The sequence below is a fragment of the Suricata suricatta genome, chromosome 2 (genome assembly GCF_006229205.1).
Source record: "Suricata suricatta isolate VVHF042 chromosome 2, meerkat_22Aug2017_6uvM2_HiC, whole genome shotgun sequence".
In the NCBI taxonomy this organism is placed as follows: domain Eukaryota; kingdom Metazoa; phylum Chordata; class Mammalia; order Carnivora; family Herpestidae; genus Suricata; species Suricata suricatta.
The window spans coordinates 22839355-22865876 of record NC_043701.1 but is presented as its reverse complement, the minus strand read 5'-3'; the positions used below and the strand labels follow the sequence as shown (position 1 = coordinate 22865876).

Here is a 26522-nt window from a genome sequence, read left to right as displayed (position 1 = left end):
ACCAAGAGAAAACACACATACACACAAGTAAGCTGTAGGAGAGGCCCCAATTTTACTGCTTCTGATTGAACACTGGGAAGTCTTTGTGGGACACAGGCCCGGGCTCCCACCAGTGCCTGGGTGGGGCACTCTTTCCATGGCTCTGGCCAGGGTGGGAGCTGTTCTTGAAGGGGAGGCTTCTGACCTGATGAGTCCTGGTGCCATCCTGGCTCAGGGTGCCCCCTGGGGCTACTGGCCAGGGCTGGGCAGAGGTCTGGGTGGCTGGTCCCCAGTGAGCTGGACTGGGGGGCAGGCCTCAGGTGAGATACAGTGGGCCTCGTGCTCCACCAGGCCTGCCGGGCATTGGCAGCCGGGAACACAGGGCCTCACACAGTGGGCAGCCAGCTCCCCCAGGGGGATGTGCTGGTTGAAGCAGGTGCGGGGACAGGGCGGGCCACACTCATCGAACACAAAGCCGCGGTCCAGGGGGCAGCCCACCACTGCAGGGGGAGTGGAAGGCAGGGTCACAGGGGCACCCTGGCAGTGCTCAAGTGGCCCTGCTCACCCCTACAGCCCTCCCTGAACATACCCCAGCCACATCTGAGCCCTTTGTGCCTCCCTCTTCCCCAACTCGCGCTGGGCATTGCCCCCTCACCACAGAGTGTGGGGCCCCGCCAGGCAGGCGTCACCCCTGCCCGGCGACAGTGGCTGGCATAGGCTTCCAGGGCATCACAGAGGCAGGTGTCAGCCAAAGAGCCGGGGCCACAAGCACATAGGTCATACACGCAGGCAGCAAAGAAGGGCTCTGGTGGGACCACGGCATGGCAGCGACTGAACGGGGAGGACTTCAGCACCCCACACCGGGCATTGGCCTCACGCCGGGCACGGTAACCTGCTGCCCTGCAGGGATCCACCTCGTGGCCCTTGGCACATGTCCGACTAGGGCCTGGCCCTTCTGGGACCTACGTGGCAAGAGTGACCCTGATGTGACAGCATCCACTGGCGGCTGACCTTTGTGTGCTACATTTTTCAAAATACTTTCCACTAAATATTTTGGTTTTGCTCCAAAAACATCCCTACAAGAATAGCAAACAAAGCACCAGCTACTTCCTCCTTGTCCCCATTTTACAGATGGACAAGCCAAGGCCCAGAGCAGGTTAAGTGACTTATCCAAGGTCACACGGCCAGTGAATGACAAGGCAGGGCTTGCGGATTCGGATGATGAGACCCCATTCAACAGGCCACCCTGCCATTCCCAGCACCATGACAGGCAAGAAACCCCCAAATCACCCTGAAGCTGCAAAGCCCATCTGGTGCCACCCCCCTTTCCGTATAAGAGGGCTGCTCTATGACTCGCACCTAACTGTGCCTCCCTCAGCCACCCAGCCCCTGGGCCACTCACCTGCCAGCTATTCCCAAATGCAGCCTCTGTGGGCAGGAGCACCCCATCAGGGCCCTGCAGATCATCCTGGGCAAAGCCATTGAAGTCCCCACAGAGCCCACACATGTGGCCCCGGTAGGAACTGGGCACGCTCACCTCCACCTGAGACTGCCCATCCCACAGCACCTGTGCAGAGAGGCTGGCATTGGGGAGTGGAGAAAGGTAGGGACCCCAAGAAGCCCAAGGTCCGTCCTGGCCCCATGCACTGCCAGCACATTCCATGCCGTGGGCAGAAGAATGGGTGGGTAGAGGCCCCCCATGGCGAGGAGGCTGCCCTGGCCAAAGCCAAGAAGGCACATGCTGTGTGAGTCCTGGGCACAGAAGACATGAAGAGCTGCCCACAGCCCTGGCAGGAGGGCACCTTCTCCCGTGGGCACCCCTGAACTGGGCCCCCTGGTGAAATGCTTCTGAGATTCACTTTCTCATCGGCGTTAGGGCCTTAGAGAGGATGAAGCACAATTAGGGTCCAGATCAGAAGTGTAGACAAGACTTGTTTTATGAATACAAATTGTACTTTTTGCGGAAGACAGGGAGAAATTTACCCTTGGACATGGGATTAGGAAGGAATTTCAGAAACCTCCTAGGAGACAATAGTTGACAGCCCCTGACTTGTTTCCCCTTTTTATCAATAAGAAAACAGGCCCAGAGAGGGTTGGTACTGGCTTGAGTAGGCTCAGAAGTCCCTTCACTGCACCCAAGGTCTCAGACCATGATTCCTCTCCTCCCCTCAGAATCCAGCAGGCCTTTCTGACCTCACCGGCCTGATTTGGCCCTGGACCTGACTGGTATTCCCACTCCCTCTACAGACAGACGCCAGAACAGGCCCAAGGCCCCCACACCCCCATCGGGCCTGAGCCGCACCTGGAGCCCGGGCTGGGCATGCAGGATCACGGTGCGTCTCCGTAGCTCCACGTACAGCAGCGGCTCCTGCAGAAAGGGCAGGGCCACCGGGCGCCCGTCCACCTGGAGGAGGGAGGCAGAAAGAGGGGCGACGTCGGGACAGCGGAAAGCACGGGACCAACCATCCCCGAGTCCTCAGCTTTGCTCACCGTGACCTCTCTGCCCTGCAGCAGCCGCACGGCCACGTCTCCCAGCAGCACCGCCACCTCCTGGGTCCAGGCCACACCCCTCCGGCCCCGGTTATCATTGGTCACGTGCACGCTGCGGCGTGAGAGGCCCAGGTGCACGGATCAGCAGGGACAGGTGTAGGGAGTTAGGGAGAAGGCAGAGGGGGCTGCGCACCTGAAGTCCCCTCCGCGGCAGTCCTTGGCCAGCACATAGCTGCAGCTGCCCTGGAAGTGCAGCAGGCGGCCGTCGAATGTTCGGTAATGAGGGTCTCCGAAGGCCATGCAGGAGGCGGGTCGCGGCAGGCAGCGGGGGCAGCAGCTGCCGGGACTCAGGGCGGGGGCCTCGTCCTGGCCTCAGCCCCAGATCCCGTCAGACACATCGCCCTCCCGGCGGTGCCCCTCGCAGGGCCTCCCCTGGGACCCAGGATCCCCCGGGAATCTCCCCTGCTCACCGCGAGCGGGCTCAGGGCACCGCCTTGTGGCCGAGCCTGGAACTGCACCGCCGCGGGGTTTTCGCCCGCCCCCGCCCCACCCCCCGCCAGGCCCCTAGCCAAGGCTGCTACCCAGGCCCTGCCGCCTTCCTCCCGCGGGGTCTTACCGGGAAGGCGGTGCCACGTGCCCACTCACCCCACCTACCAAGACGCGGCACTCACGGGGCCACAGGAGAGCGGCGGGCAGCGCTGGCTCTGGCAGCGCACGGTGCCTGCCACGCAGGAGCAAGTGGTGCAAACGTCCACGGCCCAGCGCTCTCCGGAGGCCACCGCCCGGCCCTCGTGCTCGCACGACTGGGCAGAGGCTGAGGGGACAGGAGCGGGGTAGGGTCAACTGCCCGTCCCTCACACCGGGTCTCGTTCGTCCCCAACTCCCATCGTTCTGGCTGGCACCTTGGCATCGCTCACAGCAGCTGCCAGCCTCTCGCACCTTCGCCCAGCCCTGGGGGCAGGAGAGGGTGGGGCACTCCTCCAGGTGGCACTCCACGTGGCCCCGCTGAGGACAGATGTCATTGCTCTAGGGACTTCCTGTAGGACCTGGGGTCCCTGGCCTCACACTTCTGGGCAACTCTGGGTCACAGCCTGAGGCAGCAGCCCCTTCTCTGCCCCACAAGAACACCCATTTCATGTTCAAGTGGGGGATGAAATCCAGCCCTTAGTTCCTTGCCCCAGCACAGGGATGCCACTGCCCACTCTCACCCAGAGGGAGCGCCTTTTTCTAATTACCTCAAGGGCCCCATATTCACTGGTCGAGTGTCCTGAGACTCCTCCCTTTATCCATCTGTAAGGTCCTCCACCCCACTGGGTACCTGCCCCCTCACCCAGCCCCAGCTCACATAGCAGGTGCAAGTAATGCAGGCGTTGCCAGGGTCCTGCCAGCTCTCTCCATCTGCTACTCTCCGGCCCTCGGCCTCCACCACACATTCTGAGGAGGAAAAACCAAGGATGGGGGAGCACAACATCCTCCTCCCTGGAGCTCACCCTGAAGATCCGTGCCATTCCGCCAGCACCCTGACGGTGTCAATTTCTGCAACTGGTACCCAGATGACCTTCTAGATGGCAGACCCTACAACCAGTGCTTGGGAAGTGGAAAGGGTCCTGGAAGCCCAAAGACTTGGAGGCTGGAACCTTCCCGTGAGCCGGCTGCCAGTTCAACACAATGCCTATGCAATGGGCCTGGGTCCTCTGAGCCCACTGACAAGCCTCAGGTCAGGCTTTGAGAATCCAGATTTCATTCTCTGCTTCCCTCTGCCTTCTGGACCCCAGTGAATGACCTTTCATTTCCACAAGAGAAAGAAGCCTGCATTTGAAGTATAGACCTCAGGTTGCCCGCTTAGCATTTGGATGCCACCCTTCCTGTCTCCCCCCTGGGCTCATGCTCAGAGGATGCAGGTCAAGGCACTTACCTTGGCACATGGGGCAGCAGCTCCCAGGGGGGGTGTGGCGCTCCGATGAGGGACAGCTGAGCTCAGGACAGGGCCGGTGAATGCAGAGCCACGTCAGGTCCTGCGGAAGGGCACATGAACACCATCAGTAGAGAAAAACGGAGGAAGCAGGCTGTGGGCCAGATATGATATTCAAGATATGCGGATGCGTGTCGGGGTGAGCGGGGAGCCCGGAGCTGCTGCAGGAGACAAGCTGCGGCCCAGCGCACAGAGGAGGATGAAGCGAGGGCTCTGGGAGTCCCCAGGGCAGGGGGCTCACCTGGCACTGGCAGGTGTAGCAAGGGTCCGCCGGGGCCACCTCAGACCCCATCAGGCCCTCTGTGCAGTTACTCAGTGCCTCTGTGAAGACAATAATTCAGTGTTGGGGGTGGAGAGGGGAAGTGGGTGGCAAAAGCCCACTTACCTGCAGTGTCCCCAGACTTCCTAGGGCTGGGGCATACCCATAATCCTGAGCACCTTGAATGCAAGAGCATGAGTCCTCCTTCCTCTTGGGTCAGCAAAGAAAAGCTGGGGCTTTTTAAAAAGGACTTTGCAGACTACCAGGGTGGAGGACCTGGGAGTGGACAGGGTGTCGCTTCCTCAGCCTAAAGTCACTAAGGACCTCAGACTGCCTACCTCGCCTGCTCTTTCTCCTATTTCCTTTTATAATGCCTGGCCAAAACAGCACAAGGAAGCACAGAGAACCAGGTAGGTACTCCAGTTTCTAATCTTGGCTTCGGCATTCAGTGACTGGGCCATTTTGGGCAGACTAATCAATCTCTCTGAATCTCAGTTTTTTCATCTGTAAAAGGGAATAATAATACTGCTCCCTGGGTAAATGAGAATTAAATGAGATAGTGTTTATTAACAGCACCAAGTCCAGGGTACGGCATACAGTAGATGCTTAATAAGTGTTAGTCCTTTTCTCTCCCTGAGGCACATGCTCACAAGCGTTGATAAGAATATCTCTGCAGTCCCTCTGGCCTCACATTACTGCTCTCAAGAAGCCAGCAACCTGCGAAACGCCCATCCCACAGCGCCACCTGCTGGGCAAGATGCTTCACAAATTGCACCTGGCTTCAGAGTCCAGGGATCCCTACCAGCTTTCCCAGTTCCCCCAGCGGGATTGAGGAGAGGTGCAGGCTTCCCCAGCCAGGGCTTCCAGAATAGTTGGACTCAAAAAAGGGTGGGTGCAGGAACTGTCGAGGAGAGCAGCTGGCTCTTCCAGTGTCTCTCTGGATAGGCAGTCCTACCCTCTTACCTACCCCCATACCCAGGGACTCACGGGCACAGGTGGGGCAGCAGTGCTGTGGCCCAGGGGGCAGGAGCTGGCTGGTGGGACAGCCCACCAGGCTGGGACACTGCCGTCGATGACACTGAAGTCTGGGGGCGCCCTCAGGTTGCAGCTACAAAAATGAGTGAGCAAAGGGAGTGGGTCCCCGGCCCTGAAAGCCAAGAGCCACCCTCTTTCCCTGGACTCCAAGCCCTCCCGTCGGCCTGCTGCACCTCCTCCTGGGTGTACCTTGGGCAGGTTACACTCCGGTCTGCAGAGACTCCACGTCTCCCCACTGCTCCTCACCCCATGCCCTAGTCTCCAGAGATGATGTCCCTTTCTCCTTCCAGTTACTTGGGCCTGAACTTTATATGACTGTGGACCCCCTGCACTCTCATGCCATCCTCCTCCCTGCCCTGCCAAGTCTCCGGACAAAGGATGTCAGTCATTACTTTCAAGTGGAATTCCCTAACATGCCCCCCAAGCCCTTCCCAGGTGTCTCCCCCTACCTCCCATACCCACCTGCTCTAAACCCCAGCCAGGAGGGCCTGCCCCCTGCCCCCAGCCCACTCAGCACCTGTCCTGGCCCCAGGGGGCACGTTCCTATCTCTGATCCGCCTGCTGCTGGCTCCCCATGGCATCCGGGCTGCCCCATTTGTGGTGCCCAGCCCCTCAGCATTGCCCTCACCCACCTCACAGATGCACACTTCGCACGGGTCTGCCCCAGGCTGGAAGCTTTCCCCTGGCTCATACTTCCGGCCTTCATGTTCACAGTCTGGGGCAGAACAGGGCCAGGGAGCCCTCAGGCTGGCAAGAATGCTCGGGGGTGGGGTTCTCTGCCCCTACAGTGCCCCCCCCAACTCCAGGGATTGGGGTGTGTGCAAGAATGGGGAGGGTCACTTCTCCTGGAGCAGCCTGTCTCTGCCCCCCAGCCTGGAGAGAAGCTGACCCGGTGCTGCCTCCCTGCCCTCCCCCACCCGGCCCCAGGCTCCCGGTACCAGAGCAGCGAGGGCAGCAGTCACCGAGCCCTTGGTGGGGCTGGGCACAGGAGCTGACACACTGGACGCGGGCACAGGTGACGATGCCCTCATGACACATGCAGGAGGAGCAGGGGCTTTTGGGGTGCACCCAGCTACTGCCTTCAGGGTGCTCCTCCCCGTGAGCCAGGCAGCCTGTGTCCCAGGTGAGCAGGGATGAGCTCTGAGTCTTGGTTCTCCACATATGCCCCTGTCCCCCCACCCTGGGTGGTCAGCAGGGCAGGTGCGTGCCAGGAGGGGGGGTCTAGAGGGACATGGTGGGAAGATGGCCTGGGGCAGTGCTGGTGTCTGGTGGACGGGAGAGCACCTGGATTCCTATCCCATCCCACGCCTGCTTGCTTGCCCAAGTGGCAAGCAGCAGCCGCTGCTGGTTGTAGCCTGGCACCAGCAACAGAACCTGGCATGCAACAGGCATGTAATAAATGCATGTGAGATGAATGACAGGCTCCATCACTAACCATGTGGCCAAGGTAACAGTCTCTCCAAGCCTCAGTCTCCTCCCTGGTTAAATGGGGATTTCATCTGTCCTGCCTACCTCAAGGGCACACGGGATGCTGTGACAGTTCTGTAGAAGCTACACCCTGTTGAGCAGCGTATGGGGTGAGGCAGCCTAAAAAAGGCTCGTGTTCTAGAACCAGATTGCTTAGATGCCAATCCTGACTTCCACCTACTAGCTGCGTGATCATAGGCATGTTATGTTATCTCTTTGTACCTCAGTTTTCTCATCTATAAAATGGGAATGAGAATAATACATATGTGACTGTGTGTGGATTAATGAGATAGGGTTAAGTGCCGAGCTCAGAATCTGGCACATGGTATGTGCTCATCAAATGTTATGATGATGATGATGATGAATAATGGGATCAGGAAGGTGTTGGTGTGAGGGGGTGTGGTCTGAGCAGGCCAGGGGCGGGGGGGGGGGCGCACAGAGGGGCAGGAAGAACTGAAGACCTGCCAGGATGAGAGCTTAAGGGCCAGGGTGCGGGAGGGCAGGGTGTGTGGTCAGGGAGGGGGGAGGCTGAGGAAAGCTAAGGAGGGGGTGGGGGGAGCCGCGGGGGGCGGGGCGTACCTCTGCAGCGAGGGCAGCAGCTGCCCTGCTCTGTGACCTGGAGGGGGCAGAACAGAGGCGGGCACTGCAGCGGCACACAGCTGACCTGGCCGGCCTGTGGGAGATGCAGGGTCAGTGACTCGCGCTCTCGGCCAGGTGCCCCGGAGGCGTGGTGACCTGGCCCCTGCTCCAGCCCCCTCCACCCCCTCTCTACCCTACCTGACAACGGCACCACTCACAGCTGCCTGGGGGCCCCTCAAACTCTTCGCCATCCTGGTGCTCCTGGCCCTGCATGAGGCAGCCTGCGGGAAACACCTTTCTTGGGTGAGAGCTGTGCCACCTTGCCCCGTCCAGCCTCACTCAGGCCTGACAGAAAGAGCAGGGAGGGGTAGGGACAAGCAGGGGGGCTGGGGCACATGGAAAGCAGCTCACTGTGGCAAACAGGGCAGAAGCAGGGTCCTGGAGAGGGCTGGGCGCAGAGAGCTTCGGGACATGGTTTCTTCCAGCAGTGCATGGAACCTTCCTGGGGGAGAGAGGTCAGTTGTTACTTCTCGACTCCATGTCATCGCAAGCTCAAACCAGGCTACATGCCGCCCCATGGTAGGATGCCCATATTGAGCCTGGCAGGCTCAAGCCTCCCTCCCTTGGCCCAGGATACCGAATCCAATCCTCTTCTGCTAGATGGTACCCCGGGAGATCTGGGTGGAGGAGACCAGCTCTTCCGGGCCAGAGAGGAGGATCCAGGGACGAAGGTTACCATGTTCCCAGAAGGCCACCTCACCTGGCAGGTGCAGAGGGAGCAGCTGGGGTCCAGTGGGTCAGGAAGGGTCTCTCCAGGGGCCACGGTGACCCCATGATAGAGGCATCCTGGCAGAGCAGGAAATGTAATGAAAGCGCATGTGAGGCATGGGCACACCCGGAACTGAAGGCAAGAGACAGGCTGGGCTCAGGATCACAGGCAAAGGGAGGCCAGGAGGGAGGGAGGCTGCCCCTCGTGACTGGTCACTCGGGGGCATGGGAGCCATCGAATGGGTTTGAATCTGGTCATGTGACATTTTAGGAAGGCGACCAGATAATTTAAGAGCGGTAAGTTCTGGAAGCACAAGGACCAGTTATTTGACGAGGGCAACAGTCAGTTTGAGGAGACAGTGGGGACTGACAGCAGGGCATGGAGCCTGCGTGAGGGGTGGGAGGAAAGCACAGGGTGTGGGTTTGCTGTGTGGTGATGGTGGTGAGACCAGGCGGCTCTGGGCCCCTGGGGGCTCCAGAAGGGGCAGCGAGGGCAGGTGCTGTCCTACCCTGGCAGGTCGGGCAGCAGTGTCCAGCCGGGGTGAGCGGGTCGCTGCAGCCCAGAGGCTCACAGGGCTGGCGGCCACAGGTCACGAAGCCTCCGAGGCAGGTACACACACTGCAGGGCTCTCGGGGATCTGGGAACTCCTGGCCACTCAGGTAGGACTCCCCTAGATACTCGCAACCTTCGAGAGAGGGCAGGGAGGGGCAGGGCAGGGGGCAGAGAGGGTGAGAGGTGAGCAGCCCTCCGGTTCTGAATTTGGGCTTCAGTTGAGGCCGCAAAGACACAGCAACTGGGGGCGAGGGGAAGGCTCAATCCCAGCCGGAGAAGGGGGGCCAAGGAGCCTGGGATGGGGGCACGGGCCAAAGGGCAAACTTTCCCCTTTCAGCCTGTAATCTATCTGGAAAGACCTACACAGAGTCTGTCCCTAGAGTTAGGTCAGGCCGAAGGCCAGCCAGAAGGTACAGATTTTCCCAACCTGGGGAGAGCTGGAAATAGCCTGGGATTCCTTAGGAGACACTGATCAGGGTAACCTCTTTCCAAACTTCCTCCAAGCCCTCTGATTAATCAGGGATGAGAAGGGGATCCCAGGGTGGGTAGCAGGAAGCTCTCTGACACTTGCTGACCTTTTTAATTTTTATTTTATTTATTTATTTTATTTTTTTTTAACTTTTATTCATGTTTGAGAAACAGAGTGTGAGTAGCAGAGGGGCAGAGAGACACACACACACACACAGAATCTGAAGTGGGCTCCAGGCTCTGAGCTGTCAGTGCAGAGCTTGACGCGGGGCTCGAACCCACAAACCGTAAGATCATGACCTGAACCAAAGTTAACTGCTCAAGCGACTGAGCCACCCAGGCACCCCTAACCTTCTTTTTTAAAAAGAGAGGGCGCTTCGGATGATAATGAGGTGTCAGTGTAGACTCATCAATAGCAACCACATCAAGTCCCTGGTGGGGGACATTGATAAGGAGTGGGGTGGTGCATGTGTGGGGGCAGGGAGCACATGGGAAATCTCAGTACCTTCCTCTCCCTCTTGCTGTAAACTTAAAACTGCTGTAAAGAAACAAAGTCTTAACAGAAAAAGGAGGGGGTGAGTCTCAGTCTCAAAGCCTTGACAGGCAAAAATATCTGACTCAGATTTAACGTTCTATTTTTAACTGTATTAATAATTAGGATAATCTTCATTCCTGGAAAATCTAATTCATTTATAGTATGATATGAAGACTTCTTTGTAAATAGATTTAAAAATAAAAAGATGGAGCGCCTGGGTGACTCAATCCGTTGAGTGTCCGACATCGACTCATCATGATCTCAAAAGTTGGTGGGTTTGAGCCCCGTGTTGGGCTCTGTGCTGACGGCTCGGAGCCTGGAGGCTGCTTCGGATTCTGTGTCTCCCTCTTTCTCTGCCCCTCCCTGGTTCACTCTCTCTCTCTCTCAAAAAAAACTAAATAAACATTAAAAATTTTTTTAAATAAAATAAAAGGTTAATTGAAGAAAAACAGTTAACTAAATAAAATTATAGGTGCGAGAGGGTATGTAGCAAATGTTGCTAAGATAGTACAAGGGTGACCAAAGACTGGGGAACTGGGTGGGTCCTGCTCAACCCTCTCTTTTTTTACAGGAGCTACAATTAGAGTTACACTTAAAAATAGTTAAAGTAGGGGCTCCTGGGTGGCTCAGTCGGTTGGGCATCCGACTTTGGCTCAGGTTATGATCTCACAGTCTGTAGGTTTGAGACCCACATCGAGCTCTGTGCTGACAGCTCAGAGCCTGGAGCCTGCTTCGGATCCTGTGTCTCCCTCTCTCTCTGACCCTCCCCCACTGGTGCCCTGTCTCTCAAGAGTGAAAAAACATTTAAAAATGTTTTCTAAGTGATCAAAGTAGTAAATTTTATGTTATATGTATTTTACAAAAATACACAGTTTAAAAATTTATTTTTAAGTAAGAAAAATTAGGCCCAGAGAGGTTATGTAACTTGTCTGGGGTCCCAGAGGCAAACAGCATTAGCAGTAGGAGAAACTCCAGGTTTTAGTCCAGGGTTTTTTGTGACTGTGACAGGTATCAGGGACCCACTCTAGGGCAGTAGAGATCACGCTGACCCAGCCTTCCCAGCCCCCCCCGTCCCCACAGCCCCCTGCCCCTCACCATCACAGGCAGGGCAGCAGTCACCCCTGGCCGGGAAGGGGCACTGAGCAGGCGCGCAGGCCCTGGGCTTGCAGCTGACGCTGCCCTCCCAGCAGAGGCAGACGTGGCAGGTGGCAGTGGGCGAAGGGAAGCGCTCCCCGCTGGCAAACTCCTTCCCCTGGTACAGGCAGCCTGGGGAGGGGGCGAGGAGGGCGGGAGCAGTGGCGGGGCGGATGGGTGGGGGGGAGGTCGTGGTGGCTGTCTGCCAGGGTCACGGCCTCCTTGGCCCTGCCAACTGGGCCGAGTCCCCCCACATTCTTAGTGAGAACCCGGATGTGGGAGTGGTGGGCTTGGAGGAAGGGGAAGACTGGGGTCGCGCAGTGTTAGGTGCTGGAGAAAGGGGGACACGGAATAAGAGGGGACAGGGTAGGGGGAAGCTGGGGGCAGAGTTGGAGGGAGCAGGTGGCGGGGGTGGTCGGGGTGCTGCCCAGGCCGGGAGCGGGAGCCAGTTACCGTCGCAGGAGGGGCAACAGGGCCCTTGGCGCGGGTGGGAGCAGGGCGCAGGTGCGCAGGGCAGCCGCTGGCAGGACACAGAACCATCGAGGCAGAGGCAGCGGCGGCAGGGGTCGTCGGGCAGGGAGAAATGCTCCAGGTGGCGGACCGGGCCCCGGCCCCCCGGCCGCGGGCAACCGGAGGAGGTGGCTGCAGCGAGAGGGCGCGTGAGAGGGCGTCAGCCGTCCTAGGGGAGGCTGCGAACGCCCGCCCCCCTCTCCCGTGCCCGAGGGGTGCGCATCCTACCCGGGCACTGCGGGCAGCACTCTCCGGGCAGCAGGACGGGCTCTGCGCAGGGCAGCGGTGGGCAGCGGCGGGCGAGGCACTGCACGCTTCCGCTCTGCAACAGTGGGATCACGCCAGGCCCGCTTCGTGGCGGGAGGCAGAGGAGACCCCCACTCTTCCTGACTGCCACCTTGGGGGACCTCTCCTGGTCTTCCAAGGCCCACCTCTACTCCCCTGGCCTCCTCTTACCCAGGTGACAGACTCACCAGACAGCGACACTGACGGCAGGGATCAGAGGGGTGGGGGAAGTCTGCTCCATTAGGGTACTCTTTCCCGCCAAAGGCACAGCCTGGGGGAGGGGGCAGCTGTAGGCCTGGGAGGGGCACCATTCCTCCCTGGGTAGGGTGCCCTTCCAGCCCTAAAAACCCCCAGATGGGGCCGAGCCATCCCAGGAGACCCCCTTCCCCATCGTGTCCACCTCACCATTGCAGTTGTTGTGGCAGCAGGGACCAGGCAGTGGGTGGGCACAAGGGGCCCTGGGGCAGGCCCGAGGCTGGCAACGGGCACGGCCTTCCTGACACTGGCACTCCTGGCAGGGGTCCCGGGGGTGGGAGAAACTCTCGCCGTCCACAAATACTTGCTCCTCCAGGATGCAGTCTGAGCATTGGGGCAGGAGGAGGGGCAGGAGTGGGGGGCAAGGACTGACAGTTCTAGGGATGGGCTGACAGCCCATCTATGCTTGGAGTCCAGGGCCACTGAGGAAATGCCAGGAGGAAGCACGTGGCGAGAATGGAAGAGGGGTCTGGGTGTGCAGGCATGGGTATCTCTCTGAGCACGCGCTTGCATGGGTATGTGTATTTGAACCCATTTACCTGCAGGATGCATGTGTGTATGCCTCTGAGGGTGAACAGCCAAGGAGCTCACGCATGAATGTGCCTGTGTTTGTGACACATACTCTGGCACAGACTCTCCAGGAGGGCAGAGCAGGGACCAGCTCACATTGCACCCCAGCACCCAGCCTCCCGCACGCCAGACCCAAATGTTTGTGGCATGAACCTGCTGTAGATAGACATACAACTATATCTGACTGGTGGGGGTACTGGAAGAGGAAATGTAGTATGGGAGGGAGGGAACATATAAAAACATCGAGGGATAAACATACCTCTACTCTTCCTCCCACCCATACCCTGTGGATTCTGGAAAGTTCCCAGGTGTGTCAGATTGAAAACAATTCAGAAGGCCGTTGCTTGCTAGGCTGTCTGTTGAGCCAGTGGGGCCATGGGAGAGCTGGCTCTAGGGCCCCCAAGCCAGACAGGTGCAGTCAGCACATACCTGGGCACCTGGGGCAGCACTGGTTGGGTCCCCTCTGGGGTCTGGCACAAGTTGTGGGAGGGCAGTCAACCAAGGAGCACCTCACAGTCCCATCCTGGGAGCAGGGGAGAGGGCAATGGGGGTGGGCTCCAGGCGGGGCTCAGCAGGGCAGTAGCAGGCCTGGGGTGGTACCTCGCAGCGGCAGGCATGGCAAGGGCTGTCTGCATCTGTGAAGTTCTGCCCATTGGCATACACTTGGCCGTGGTAGGTGCAGCTCTCACAGCTGGGGCAGCAGGCACCTGGGTGAGGCAGATTGATCGGAGCCCAGCTGATCAGGGTGGGCTAGACGAAGCAGAGGGGGAAAGCCAGGGCAGGGTGGAGCACTCACCAGGGAGCTGGGTAGGGTGCTGGCAGGGGGCTGGGGAGCAGAGCACAGCCCCACACATGGGCACGCCATCATGACAGGAGCAGGCCGTGCAGGGCTGCCCATCAGGCTCCCACTGGACGCCCTCAGCAAACTCCTCTCCATCCAGCACGCAGGCTGCAGCAAGAAGGGCTGTCACCATGGCAACTGAGACACCTCCTGCCATCCCCGACCTTCCCAGACCACAGGGCCTTGGCTTGGCCATGCCTATGGCGGCCTCTAAACACACACTGGGAATGGTCGGTGGACCCGACAGTGCCCCCCTTCCTGTGAAGGAACCCCTCTACCTTCAGCGGCTGGAACCTTTCCCTCGAAGCTGTTCCTCTTTCTCTCCCTCCCCACACATACCTGGGCAGAGCTGGGGGCCAGAGTCAGGCAGGGTGCAGGGGGCAACGGGGCACTCCTGCTCCTCACAGGAGACCTCGCCAGCCTAGGAGGGATGCTGGGTGAGAGGTCCTCAAGGGGTGAGTCAGATCTGGGGTGTGACAGGGTGTGACTGCCTACCTGGCAGGAGCAGCGGATGCAGCGCCCACTTTCTTGCAGCCTGAAGATCTCCTCACTCTGATACTGGTGTCCCTGGTACTCACAGCCTGGACAGGAGGACAGGGGGACTGGGGGCAGGGCTGGAGGCTGATGGGGAAGCCTCACGCCACATCAAAGCATCCACCGCCCCCCACCCTGAAAAGCCAGCCTCCCCTACCTCCAGGATCAAGGGCCCCACCATGGTGCCTAGTTTGCCATGAGAAAGTGAGAACGTGACCCTCACCTGTGATGACAGGAGCCTAGGCTTATCAAGGACTTGTCCTGTACTTCAGTTCAAGGGAGCTGCCTATAGGTCCAAACGCCTGCCCCCACCCCCCTCCCAAGCCTCTCTTGGGCCAGCGCTTGCCTTTCTCCTGGTGACTTGAGTCCCCAGCTCACCATCACAGACTGGGCAGCACTGGTCAGGGATCCTGCCTGGGTGTCTGCAGGGCACGGGCGGGCAGGGCAGAGGCTCACACTGGACACTCCCGTTCTGCCAACAGGGGGGCCTGATCAGCATCCAGGAGGCAGGCCCAGAAGCCAGACCCTCCCTGCCGGGCAGCCACACTCACAGCACAGTGGCAGCGCGAGCAGGGGTCCCCAGAGCCCACAGGCTCTCCGCTGTGGTATTCTCGCCCATTTAGGAAGCAGCCTGTTGGAAAACAGGGCAACTTAAAGTCCTGGTTTTCATGAGAGACTGAGCTGGGGTGCAGGTGAGCTTTCTGAACCCCCACTCCGGGCTCCACCCACTGACTCACCATCACACAGTGGGCAGCAGGTGCCCGGAAGAGGCCGGGCAGGGTATGGGCATAGGCTGGCACACTCTCGCTGGCGGCACTGAATGCGGCCCTCCTGGGAGGGGGCAGAGTGGGCAGGGGCAGGGGCCATTAGAGCTCCGTCAGGTGGCAGAAATGGCAGCCGAGTCCCAGTGATCCACTTACTAGAAGTTGTTCTGAGATGAGGTGTGCCCCCCACACCAAATTCATATGTTGAAGTCCTAACCCTTAGCACCTCAGAACACGGCCTAGTGGGAAACAGGGTCGTTGCATATACAATTAGTTAAGATGAGGTCTCACTGGAGTGGGGTGGCCCCTCCAAAACCTGTGTCCTTATAAAAAGGGGAAATTTGGTCACAGAGACCAGCAACATGTGAAGGTGAAGGCAGAAGCCAAGGGATGCCAAGGATTGCTAGCAAACGACCAGAAGCCAGGAGAGAGACCTGGAATAGATTCCTCTCACAGCCCTCAGAAGGAACCAGCCCTGCCAACACGGTGACCTTGGACTTCAGACCTCCTGAGGCACAAGATGATCCATTTCTGTTGTTTAAGGCAACCCCTTTGTGGTACTTTGTTATGGCGGCCCTAGGAAAGTAATATAGATGTATAACCTAGCAGGTTACTGGCACTCTCTGTGACTCAGTTTGCCCATCTGATAAAAAGATAGTAACAGTCTTGTCTTCACAGCCTTGTCATGGGAATGAAGTGAGATACGGTGTCTGGTGTGACATCCGCCTCTGGAAGCTGGCAAGTAAACAGTAGCTGTCATCAGGGCTGTTCCCAGCCCTTTGAGTTCACATCTACATCAGGGCTCACTATGTCCAGTCCCGGAAGTGGGCAGCCAGTGACTCTCCTCACATGTGTTGGGAGGGTGATCCATGTGAACAGAGAAGGGAAGCACGTGGTTGCAAAGGGGGTGGAGGTCCCATGTCCTCCGCGGTGGAGTCCTCAGTCCTTGGTAGGCTGTCGGGAAGCTCGATGGCTCTGGCTCGAAACACAGCCCTTCTCAGGATGTTCCCTGCCTGGACACGAGGCCTCCGTGTCCCCACCTTTGTCTCCCAAGCTTTGCCCTGACTGTTCCCTACACCTGGGGTTTTAGTCCCCTTGGGTTGCTGCAATGAAACCCCACAGGCTAGGGGGCTTATAGACAACAGAAATTTAGTCCTCCCACCTCCCAGTTCTGGCAGCTGGGAAGTCCAAGATCGAGGTGCCAGAAGATTCAGTGTCTGATAAGGACCAGCTTCCAGGTTCCTAGACACCTGTCTTTTCATTGTGTTTTCACAAGGCAGAGAGGAGCTAGCTCTTTGGGGTCCCTTCTACAAGGACACTAATCCCATTCATGAGGGCAGAGCCTCCCGAAGGTCCCATGTCTAAATACCATCACCTTGAGGTTAGGATTTCAACATATGAATTTGGGGGAGAGACAAACATTCCATTCATAGCACCTGGAGTGTCTTTCCCCATGTCTCTCTGCTTAAATTCTACTCACCCTTTAAGACCTAGGTAAACACCACCCCTTCCATGAAGATTTTTCTAGATCTGTGTTGCCCAGTAGAAACATAACACAAAGTCACAAGTCATTTTAAATTCTCTAGTAGGGATGTCTGGGTGGCTCAGTCAGTTAAGTGTCTCATTCTTGGTTTTGGGTCGAATCATGAGCCCATGGTCGTGAGATCAAGCCCTGAGTCAGGCTCTGTGCTGGGTATGGAGCCTGCTTGGGATTCTCTCTCTCCCTCTCTCTGCTTCTTCCCTGCTTCCATACACATTTTCTCTCTCTCTCTCTCTCTTAAAAACATAAAATAAATTAAATTACTCTAGTAGTAAAATTTCAATACATATATTCAAAATATAATATATATTCCATCCAACTCAATATATCCAAAAGTTATTTTTTTAAACTTCAAAAAATGCTTATTTATTAAAAAATATTTTTAATGGTTATTTATTCTTGAGAGAGAGAGACAGAGCATGAGTTGAAGAGGGGCAGAGAGGGTAACACAGAATCCAAAGCAGGCTCCAGGCTCTGAGCTGTCAGCACAGAGCCCAATGTGGGGCTCAAACTCACGAACCTCGAGATCATGACCTGAGCCAAAGTCGGATGTTTAACTGACTGAGCCACCCACACACCCCTATTTATTTTTGAAAGAGAGAATACCAGCAGGGGAGAGGCAGAGAGAAAGGGAGGCAGAGAATACGAAGCAGGCTCCACATTGTCAATACAGAGCCCAACTCAGGGCTCGAACCCATGAACCTCCAACCGTGGAATCATGACCTGAGCTGGTCAGCTGCTTAACCGATGGAGGCACCCAGGCATCCCCCAAACGTTATTTTAACATATAAACAACATAAAGTAGCCACAACATGTTTTACGTTCCTTTCTTTTGTACTAAGTCTTTAAAACTGCACATATATATCGTACACTTCAGCCCATCTTAAATCGGACAGCTACGTTTCAAGGGCTCAGTGGTTACAGATGCGACAGCACAGTTCTAGACGTCTTGAGGTAATTTGCATTTCTCTCTCCCTGGAGCTGCTGCTGCCTGTCATATCCTGACCTATCTCACTTCTGGAACTTGCAAGCTCTTTGAGTTCATTCACAAACCCATGCTGCACACCTACTATGCTCAGAACTGGGCACACAGATGGGGACAGCCCCATCCTCACCCACATAGCGCCCAGGATCAGGTCTTCTCCACCTCTTCCCCCCGCGCCCCCACCAGTGCCTACGGGATGTGCTCAGTGAAATGAGGGAATGGGTATGGTTGGCCTGGGGATGGGGAGGGGGTGTGGGCTGTGGGAGCAGCGGCGGGGCTCACCAGGCACTGGCAGATCCGGCAGGGGTCCCCAGGGGCAGTCCACTCTTGGCCATGCTCCCAGCGAGAGTCACCTTCCGTGCAGCCTGGGGTTGAGGTAAAGATGGACACAGAGGAAGCCTGGTAGGAGGAAGCCTGGATACCAGCTTCAGCCGGCCCCCAACCCTCTTTCACTTGTCCCCTGGGGGTTCACTCCTGAGCCTAGACCAGACCAGGCCATGCCTCTGCCTAGACTCCTGAGGGCTTCCGGTGCAAGGCCTCCCAGGACCCAGTGTGGCCACGCCCACCTCCCCCCAGCTCTTCGCCCCTCCTCACTCTCACTGCAAGCTTTGGCCATTCATGAATCTTTGCACCTTCCCACCTACCACACACCCACCTCACACTGGCTGTCAGCCCCGAGCCTTTGTGCAAGCTCTCCTCTCTTCCTGGAATGCCCTCTGCCTTATTCCGCCCTTCACCTAGCTAACTGCTAGGAAGTGGGCCCCCTCTTCATAAGGATGCTCTCCTTCCTGTGTCCAGGCTGGATTAGGTGTCTTTTCTCTGAGTTTCCACAGTACCTGGCACCTGCTTCCAATACTGCCTTTGCGACAGTATTGGTGTATGACTCAGTGTCACCCTCTAGTGGTCTGCCTGGAGGTCCCACCCCGTGTCTTCGTGCACATAGCTAATGAAAATGCTCCACATTTATCAAGGTATATAACGGCATTATCCACGCCTCACAAACGGAGAATCAAGGCACAGAGTAACTCCCTCAGAGGCACACAGCTATGAAATGGCAAGGGCAGGATTTGAGCCCAGGCTCCTCAGCTCCAGAGCAGCCTTGGCCGGGCACTGCTTCCCACTGACCACCCCCTCGTCCCCACCCAGGGCCGAGCCAGCAGAATGGGCTCTGGAGTTGAAGGAATGGTGTGACATCCCCACCTGGAGCTCTACCAGGGAAGGGACAGGGTCAGGGCTCTCACCTTGGCAGGTCGGGCAGCAGTGGCCAGGCCTCAGGACTGGCTTAGGGCAGGGGCTGGGTGGACAGTTGATGGGCACACAGCGAACCAGGCTCCTCTGTAAGGCACCAATTGCGGTAAAGCCACCTAGTCTGGTTCTCAGAGAGGGCAGGGTGGGCAAGTGTCAGACATCCTTGGAGGGGTGGGGCACAGGACCGGGATGGAGGGCGAGGCTCGGCGGCACGAGGCCATGGAAGGTATACAAGGCGATGAAAGAGCAGCAGGTGTGACCCAAGGTGGAGCAGGGAGAGTATATGGAGGGGTAAGGCCTGGACAAAGTGGGCAGGGACTCACCAGGCAGGAGCATCGGAGGCACGGGTTGGAGCTGGACAGGAAGTGGGCCCCTTCTTCATAAGGCTGCCCCTCATACTCACAGCCTGGGGAGGGTTGCCGGGATGACAGGCCAGTCAGCAGAGAGCAGGGTGAATGGACATCACCCAAGGGAAGGCATGACCCCAAGTAGGTACCGGACCCTCAGGGGCTGAGGGGACGGCAGGGCAGGGGTAGGGCGAGAGGTCACCTGGCCGGCAGACAGGGCAGCACTCCCCAGGTGGGGTGTAGCTCTCCAGGCAGTTGAGCTCTGCACATGAGGGCCCCTGGCACCGCACGGTCCCTGCCTGCAGGGCAGACATTGAGCCCTCCCTCCCTCTCCACTGCCCAAGCTGTTACTCTGCTGGCGTAGGGGGCCTAGCAGGCTGCAGGCCTCGATGCCTGGGTGGCAGCAGCAGCTCTGTCTGGTCCCCAGATCGGGCGTGGCACTGCCAGGCCTGGGGTTTGCGGGTCGAGCATCAGGGATGTGCGTGGCAGCCAGGGCAAGGCTCTGATTCCCTTACCTGGCAGGTGCAGATGACACAGGGCTCTGGTTGCCATGTTTCCCCAGCCCTGTGGCCTCCAGGGCAGCCTGCAAAACCAGGGCCAAGCCCCCAAGTAAGAGACCCGAGTACCAGAGCAAAAGCACCCACCAGGGAACCACATCAAAGGGCACCATTCAGGCGAAAAACAGGTTTGTGTATTTACTACAACTTCCCAGAAGATGGCAGTAAAGCACCTGACTCAAACGTAATCAGATTTCCACTATCTTAGAATAGATATAAGTGTTGAGGAAAGGGTGCTTTTAAAAAATTTCACTGAAGATATCATATAAGCTAGCAGTGGCCTTGAGGCACCACATGTCCTGAAATGTGTGTGTGTGTGTGTGTGTGTGTGTGTGTGTGAATGTGTGTGTCCCTTTTGTTTGAGATCCGTCAACTCTCAAGATACTACTTCTCATCTCTGGCCAAGACTCCTGGGCTATGTGTCCAGACCTCACTGGTCTCCTGAGCCTCTGACTGCCCCCCCCCCCGCCCCTATCAGTCGACATTCTGCCACATGAAATACAGGATGCTGAGTTGAGTTTGTATTCCACATAGACAATCCATACTTTTTTAGTATAAGTATGTCCCAAATATTGCATGAGACATACTTAACCACAAAAGCATGTGTTGCCCAGGTGAAACTCAAATTTAACAAGGCATCCTGTATTTTTTAGGCTAAATCAGACAACCCCATGGGCCACTGCCTCCATTTCCTCCCAGTTCTCTTCATGTCGCCGGCACCATTGCCTTCCTAGTTCCCCACTATTGCTAGGGGTCTAACCCACCAGTTCCTGCCCATTTCTTAGAAACAGCCCTCCCCCTGCAGCCACCGCCATCCCTGGCTCCATGCCTAGATGACTACTGTACAAGCCCACTAACTGGTCTGTCTGCATCTAGCCCATATGAGATGATTATTCCTAAAACATTCCTTTGAAAAAGCCATACTCTGGCTCTGCAGCCTTCAACGGCTCCCCATTGCTCACAGAAGAAAGTCCAAAACGCAAGGCTTACAGCAGTCTGTTACCACTGAGCATCTGGGAGCTAACTACATAGTGCCCTTCTGTACGTTCCACCTTTGATTGGATCGTAAATCTTGTGTTATATTAGCTATCTGTTTATTTTCTCAACTAGATTAGAATCTCCCTGAGGGTAGGAGAAAGATCATACAGAGCCTTTGGATCAGTCCCAGGCTGACTGTGCTTCAGGTGTGAATCTTCTAACTACTGCCAGAGTGGGTGGGCACGTGGCAGGTGGCAGACCATGGCTCTGGGGGCCCCAGGCTGAGCGCAGGAGGTGAGGCTGGCAGGAGGCTGACCTGGCTCACAGTGAGGACAGCATGTTCCTGGCTCCGGGCAGGGTCCTCTTGGGCATGGCTTCTGAGTACAAGTTACAGTTCCTTCCTGCAGGGAAGGAGACTGTGGCTGCACGGCCATCAGAGCTGTTGCCCCTGCAACCTCACCCCAGGCTGGGACACACCAGAGGAGCAAGAAGTTGAGGCAGCTCAGGGTACATGGGTACCTTCGGTCTGAGGGCAGAGAGAGCCATCCTACCCCCACTCCCAACATCTCTGCTGCTCTTGGCCCCAGAAAGCATCTCTCCCAGGTGCCAGCAAGTTCCCAGAGTGGAGAGATCCTAGGAAGGGAACTGAGAGCTTCCTCAATGGAGGAGCGAGGATGGAAAGGCTGGAAGAATGTGGACGAGGAGCCGAGTGAGGGAGAACAGGCAGGTAGAAGACAGGGACAGGCAGATGAGCAGGGACAGTGAGGATCCACAGAAGAGGGGGCGATATAGGAAGTCAAGCAGCTCCATCCTCGCTGCCCTCCGTGCCGCTGCTTGCCAGGCCCAAACCAGAGGGGCTTGGGGGCCCCAGATAATAGAGGCACTTGGAATCAGCCAGAACCACTCACTGGTGGCAAGACTTTGGGGGAGGGGCAGGCAGACCCCATTACATAACATTGGGCACAAGTGAGCACACCAGGCCGCAGTGACTGGTTGCTAAGTGAAGCTGGTAAGGTGGACGAAGTATGGGATAAACCAGGCAGGTCACAGGAACTCACCGAGCAGTGACAGGTGGTACAAGCGTCTGGGGAGAAGGTCTCCCCATTGCCATAGGTCTGACCATCGTGGCTGCAGCCTGGGGAGAAGACAGTGCTGTCACTCGTGCACTTTCGGCCATCTCTCAGGTGGTCCCGGCAGGGAGACAGGGTGGCACTCACCATGGCAACGGGCCAGATCGGGCTTGGAGTCACAGTGCACGGCCCCATCCCGGCAGACACAGGCTGTGCAGGGGTCGGGCTCCCAACGAGCACCCTCGGGCCAGGCCCGCCCCAGCCCCCAGCACCGGGGAGAAGCTGGGCGGCATTCACAGGACTCCAGCTGCCTCACCCTCGCCTGCAGCTCTTTGTTCTGGGGAAAGAAGTAGAGGGGAAGGTGGGGGGCCCTGGCTCAGCTCCCTGCGACCTGACACATCCCACAGACTTGTAGGGCCTGAAGACTGAGCAGGACGAGAAGGAAATCTGAGGGTTCCAGGGGAGAGGTGGGGGCCCTCCACACAGCATCCAGCTTAGACACAGTTCTCGGGACCCAGAGTCTGGACAGGCTCCCAGGGAAACATGGGGCCCCCAGACCTCTCCTTTGGACAGAAGGGGACCCAATCCCTTCTCTCCAGCAGTTAAAGTCCTTTATCCATCCAAAGTCTTTCCTGGTGATGCCTTATGCATAGTAGTTTCTCCATGGTATTTGTAAAGCACCAAAAGAATATGAAAATCTAAATTGAAAAAACTGGGGCGCCTGGGTGGCTCAGTCGGTTAAGCATCCGACTTTGGCTCAGGTCATGATCTCACAGTTTGTGGAATCAAGCCCCGCATTGGACTCTGCTGACAGCCAGCTCAGAGCCTGGAGACTGTCTTCAGATCCTGTGTCTCCTTCTCTCTCTGACCCTCCCTGGCTCACGCTCTCTCTCTCTCTCAAAAATAAAAAACATTAAAAAAATTTTTTATTGAAAAAACAAATACACTGGAGGTTCTTCATTAATATGAAAGAATCAGTGTTAAGAACTGTTCATATAAGAACTTCTCCATGTACGTTTAAAATAAAACTCAGGATGCTTGGATGGCTTAGTCAGTTAAGCGTCAGACTCTTGATTTCAGCTCAGGTCAGGATCGTGGGGTTGTGGGAGCAAGCCTGGAGTCAGACTCCACACCAAGCATGGAGTCTGCTTGAGATTCTCTCTCTCTTCCTCTGCCCCTGTCACCTGCTTGCACACTTTCTCTAAGATTAAATATATAAATAAAAAAGGAGGAGTGAGTGCCTGGTGGCTCAGTCGGTTAAGCGTCCGACTTCAGCTCAGGTCATGATCTCACGGTTCGTGGGTTCAAGCCCCGAGTCAGACTCTGTGCTGACAGCTAGCTCAGAGCCTGGAGCCTGCTTCGGAGTCTGTATCTCCCTCTCTCTCTGACCCTCTCCTGCTCACACTGTCTCTCTCTGTCTCTCAAAAATAAATAAAAAACATTAAAAAATAATAATTAAAGCAAAAAAACTGGCATTAAAAAATCAGTAAAACTCTATTTTAGAGTTCCTGGGTCCCCCCCACTTAAGCCCAGCCCTTCTTTCCTCTCACTACACAAGGCCTGCCCCACCCCCACCCCCCACCCCCACACAAGCCCTCCTGCCTTCAGCCCTACCTGCTCTCTGAGTTCCATTATCTGGGTCTCCAGCCTTTCCAGTCGCTCCTGCAGGGGGCGCCACTGCTCCCATGGAGCCTTAGCGCAGGATGAGGGTTGGGAGGGTGCCTGCTGCTGGTAGTCCTGGATGTCAGCAAGGCCAGGGGGCTCCTGGAGGATGTCCCCACCTGAAGAGTACAAGCATCGAAGGTGGGCCTGTGGGTGAGGGGTTTCCTAGCAAGGTTTCCTGGGTCCTGTCTTCCAAACCACGCAGGTAAAGAAGGGTCACCCTGTGCCCCACCCTCGTCCACCTGCCCATCTACCTTCCAGAGGAGGAGATATAGTCTGCATCCATATGGTCTGAGGGTGCTGCAATGGAAGCGTGCAAGGAGAAGGGAGAAAGTGGACAGAAGTGACCCAGACCAGCTTTTGCAAGTAGCAAGAACCTCTCTGTCAGGTATCAGCCTCAGCCACCCTGGCCTGCTGGGGATACGAGGGGGAGTGTCTAGATCAGGGCCTCCCTGTGGCCTCCCTGACGCTGCAGGCGTCCCCAGCCATGGGAAGCGTGTCAGGGTCATCCATCTTTACTCAGGCCAAGGTCTTGGCTAGGGTTAGCCAGGGGAGCTGACAAGTCAGGCTGGGAGGGCCCAGAGGCTAGCATAGGCTGCAGGGCAGGAGAGAGAGACAGACACGTGAAAGGTGGGGCTGCTTCAAGGGGCCCAGTCTGGTGTGAGCAGACCTGCCCCCCCCCGCCCCCGCTCCCCAGCTGCCTGTCCTCACCTGTCAGCAAGGGCAGTGCTGTTGGAGAATGTGCACAGGGAGGGGCAACTGCTCCGTCGGCTCCACACCCACCCCATGCCCAGCCTTGCCACTATTTCCAGGCCTGGGGTAGAGGGGCCTGGGGACCCCACCTTGGGACTCCATATTCTGTACACAGAGGTTCTTGCTACTTGGGAAAGCTGGTCTGGGTCACTCTGGTCTACCCAGGGCTGTCTTCTTCCACGCTTTCACGCCAGCACCCTCACAGACCTTTTCTCCTTCCCTGGCAGGTGAGTAGGCAGGGAGACAGGGGTGGGGCACAGGGGGACCCTCCTCCCCTGCATGATTTGGAAGGCAGGACCCCACACTGGGCAGAGTGAGCTGCAGAAGGTGGAGCTTAGCTGAATTTCTCAAGGAGTTTTGGGGAGGGGTTGGCAGGGCCCCCACTAGCTCCCAAGGCACCAGGCTGAATACAGACAGCCTGTCCCTGGTTTTTGATGACACTAAGTCAGAGAAGGGGGTTCCTCTGAGTTCAGGTCTGAGGCTGGACAGCCATTTTCACCTCACTCTAATCCCTCCCCTTCAGTCGGGAAAGTAAAAACCATGAGGCAGGGAAAGGCTGACTCCACTGACATCCCACAGACCAGATAGCTCTTCCGGGTCGCGGTGGGCAGTGGAGAGGCTGAAGGGGGCAGGGGAGAGGAGAGAGGAGGGTCTTTCCCACAGAGGCAGCTCGTTAATGAGGCCAGGTCTGGGGTGGTGGCTAAAAGGGTTTCTCGAAGACACTAGTCTTGTGAGTTGGGGACTGTGTCATCCACTCCCTTGCCCTGACACCCCAAGCAGGGGGTGAAACCTAAGTTGTCTTCTTGCTTCCAAACCTGCTTTGGCCTGAGTTCCTTGGTGTGTTTAATGCTATCCCACCTACTCAGAAATCTGGGGCTCAGCTTCCCTCTTTCGTCCCCCCCAACCCATCAACCTCTGGTCTCACCAAGTTGTCCCCAACCCATTCCTCCCTCTTCTCCTCTCCCCTCTTTCCACTCAGGAGGCTGAAGTCAGAGCTGACGTCCCTGCCTCCCCCTGCTCTCTTCTCTGGTACCACCTAAGTCACACATCTGAAGGTTCCCAGCAGCAAGTCTCAGTGTGACCTTTTGCAAATGCCAGGCTGCCCTGCCAGTCCCCGCATCCATGTTCTGATGCCCCAACAAACGCTGGCACCCAAACCTCTTGTGCACATTCCCATCCTCCTCCCTTGCCGGGTTTAACCGAGCTCTCTTGTTAAGGCTCCAGTATCTAGCATTCTTCTTGGTGCCCTGAAGGGCAGTTGAAGATGATCTACAACCCTAGCTGCACCCCATCCCAGCTTGACACCCCTACCCGCGTGACCCCTCCTCTCAGGCCACTCCTCCAGGCCTATTTAAGCAGTCACAAAAAGGGAGTCAGGGAATCTCGGAGAGGCTGTGGGGTCTCCCTCAGGGAAGACAGGACCAGTCCCTTGTCTGGAGAGACCAGCAGAAGGAGCTCCTGATTGTTCTAAAGAGCCTGATTGCTCCCCCTGGAGCTGTCCTGGGCTCCCCTCTCCCCAGCCGGCTGCCAAGTCCTTGCACTGACCCCTCTGTTCCTGCCTGCCCCCATAGGAGAAGGCCAGACACAGACTCAAAGTCAGCTCCCATAGCCGGCCTCCTTTTTCCCCACTTTCTCAAGACAAATAATTAACTTCAGACTCCCAGATTCCAGGGCAGCCTCTCCCCCACCGCTGCCTGCAGGAATTCCTCTCCAGCCATTGCTGGATGCCCCCACTCTCTCCTCTGGGACCCCAGCCCCAGCCTCCGGGCCGCGCCCCCTTGCTGGCTGCTCCATCGACGGGGAGGACCGAGGCTGGCCGGAGAGGCGCCCCGCACCCTGAGGCGGGCGGTCGAGAGAGGCAGCCCGGCTGCAGCTCCTTCCCTCAGGCTGGGCTGAGTAAGGCATGGGGCTCCTCCTGGCCGCTCCCAGGCCTTCAGCGCCCTGACTTACCTCCATCCGTCACCGAGGCCACGGCCACGTTCGTGAGCTGGAGGACTAGGGGCAGCAGAGCGGCCCAGGGCCCCGCCATGCTCGCTCCGCCTCGCTGTCTGTGGTCGCAGCTCAGCAGGCGCTGGGGGAGGCGGGGTGGGGACACACCAGGCCGCCTCCCACCCAGTCTTTGTTCAGGGAGGGCTTCTGGAATCTGTCATCCGGCCTGGCGCGCCTGCCTCCTTGATGGGCACCTCGAGCCTGAACCCCAGCTCCATCCTGACCCCAGCCCTGGCTCAGAGGTGAGGCGGAGAGCCGACACAGCCCCGCAGGAAGCTGGAACCGGCTCCTGCACATGATCCCTGGAAAAGACCCGCACAATAAACACAGATTTATCACTCTGGGGCCCCAGGACAGCTGGGTTTCCTGCCCCCTTTCCATTTGCTCTTGGGTTC

The 26522-nt window shown here is 57.4% G+C and overlaps 1 protein-coding gene across 1 annotated transcript; it reads right to left on the bottom strand.

Moving 5' to 3' along the window:
* Window positions 1-28: 28 nt before the first annotated feature.
* Window positions 29-26167, bottom strand: KCP (kielin cysteine rich BMP regulator). The gene is made up of 40 exons (XM_029918071.1): window positions 26089-26167; window positions 23338-23504; window positions 21871-22060; window positions 21712-21788; window positions 20970-21054; window positions 19095-19177; window positions 18765-18858; window positions 17806-17888; window positions 14972-15065; window positions 14786-14865; window positions 14613-14706; window positions 14196-14281; window positions 14040-14121; window positions 13656-13808; window positions 13460-13566; window positions 13289-13382; window positions 12440-12613; window positions 12223-12305; window positions 11978-12071; window positions 11693-11881; window positions 11201-11371; window positions 9059-9235; window positions 8542-8627; window positions 8193-8283; window positions 7980-8062; window positions 7782-7875; window positions 6674-6847; window positions 6368-6450; window positions 5688-5808; window positions 4683-4762; window positions 4385-4484; window positions 3815-3903; window positions 3372-3474; window positions 3141-3283; window positions 2663-2835; window positions 2470-2581; window positions 2282-2383; window positions 1382-1546; window positions 635-941; window positions 29-479 (listed from the first exon to the last, which is right to left on the bottom strand). The coding sequence occupies exons 1-40, from the start codon at window positions 26165-26167 to the stop codon at window positions 229-231; spliced, it is 4893 nt and encodes a 1630-aa protein (XP_029773931.1). The 3' UTR covers window positions 29-228.
* Between the last annotated feature and the right edge of the window lie 355 nt (window positions 26168-26522).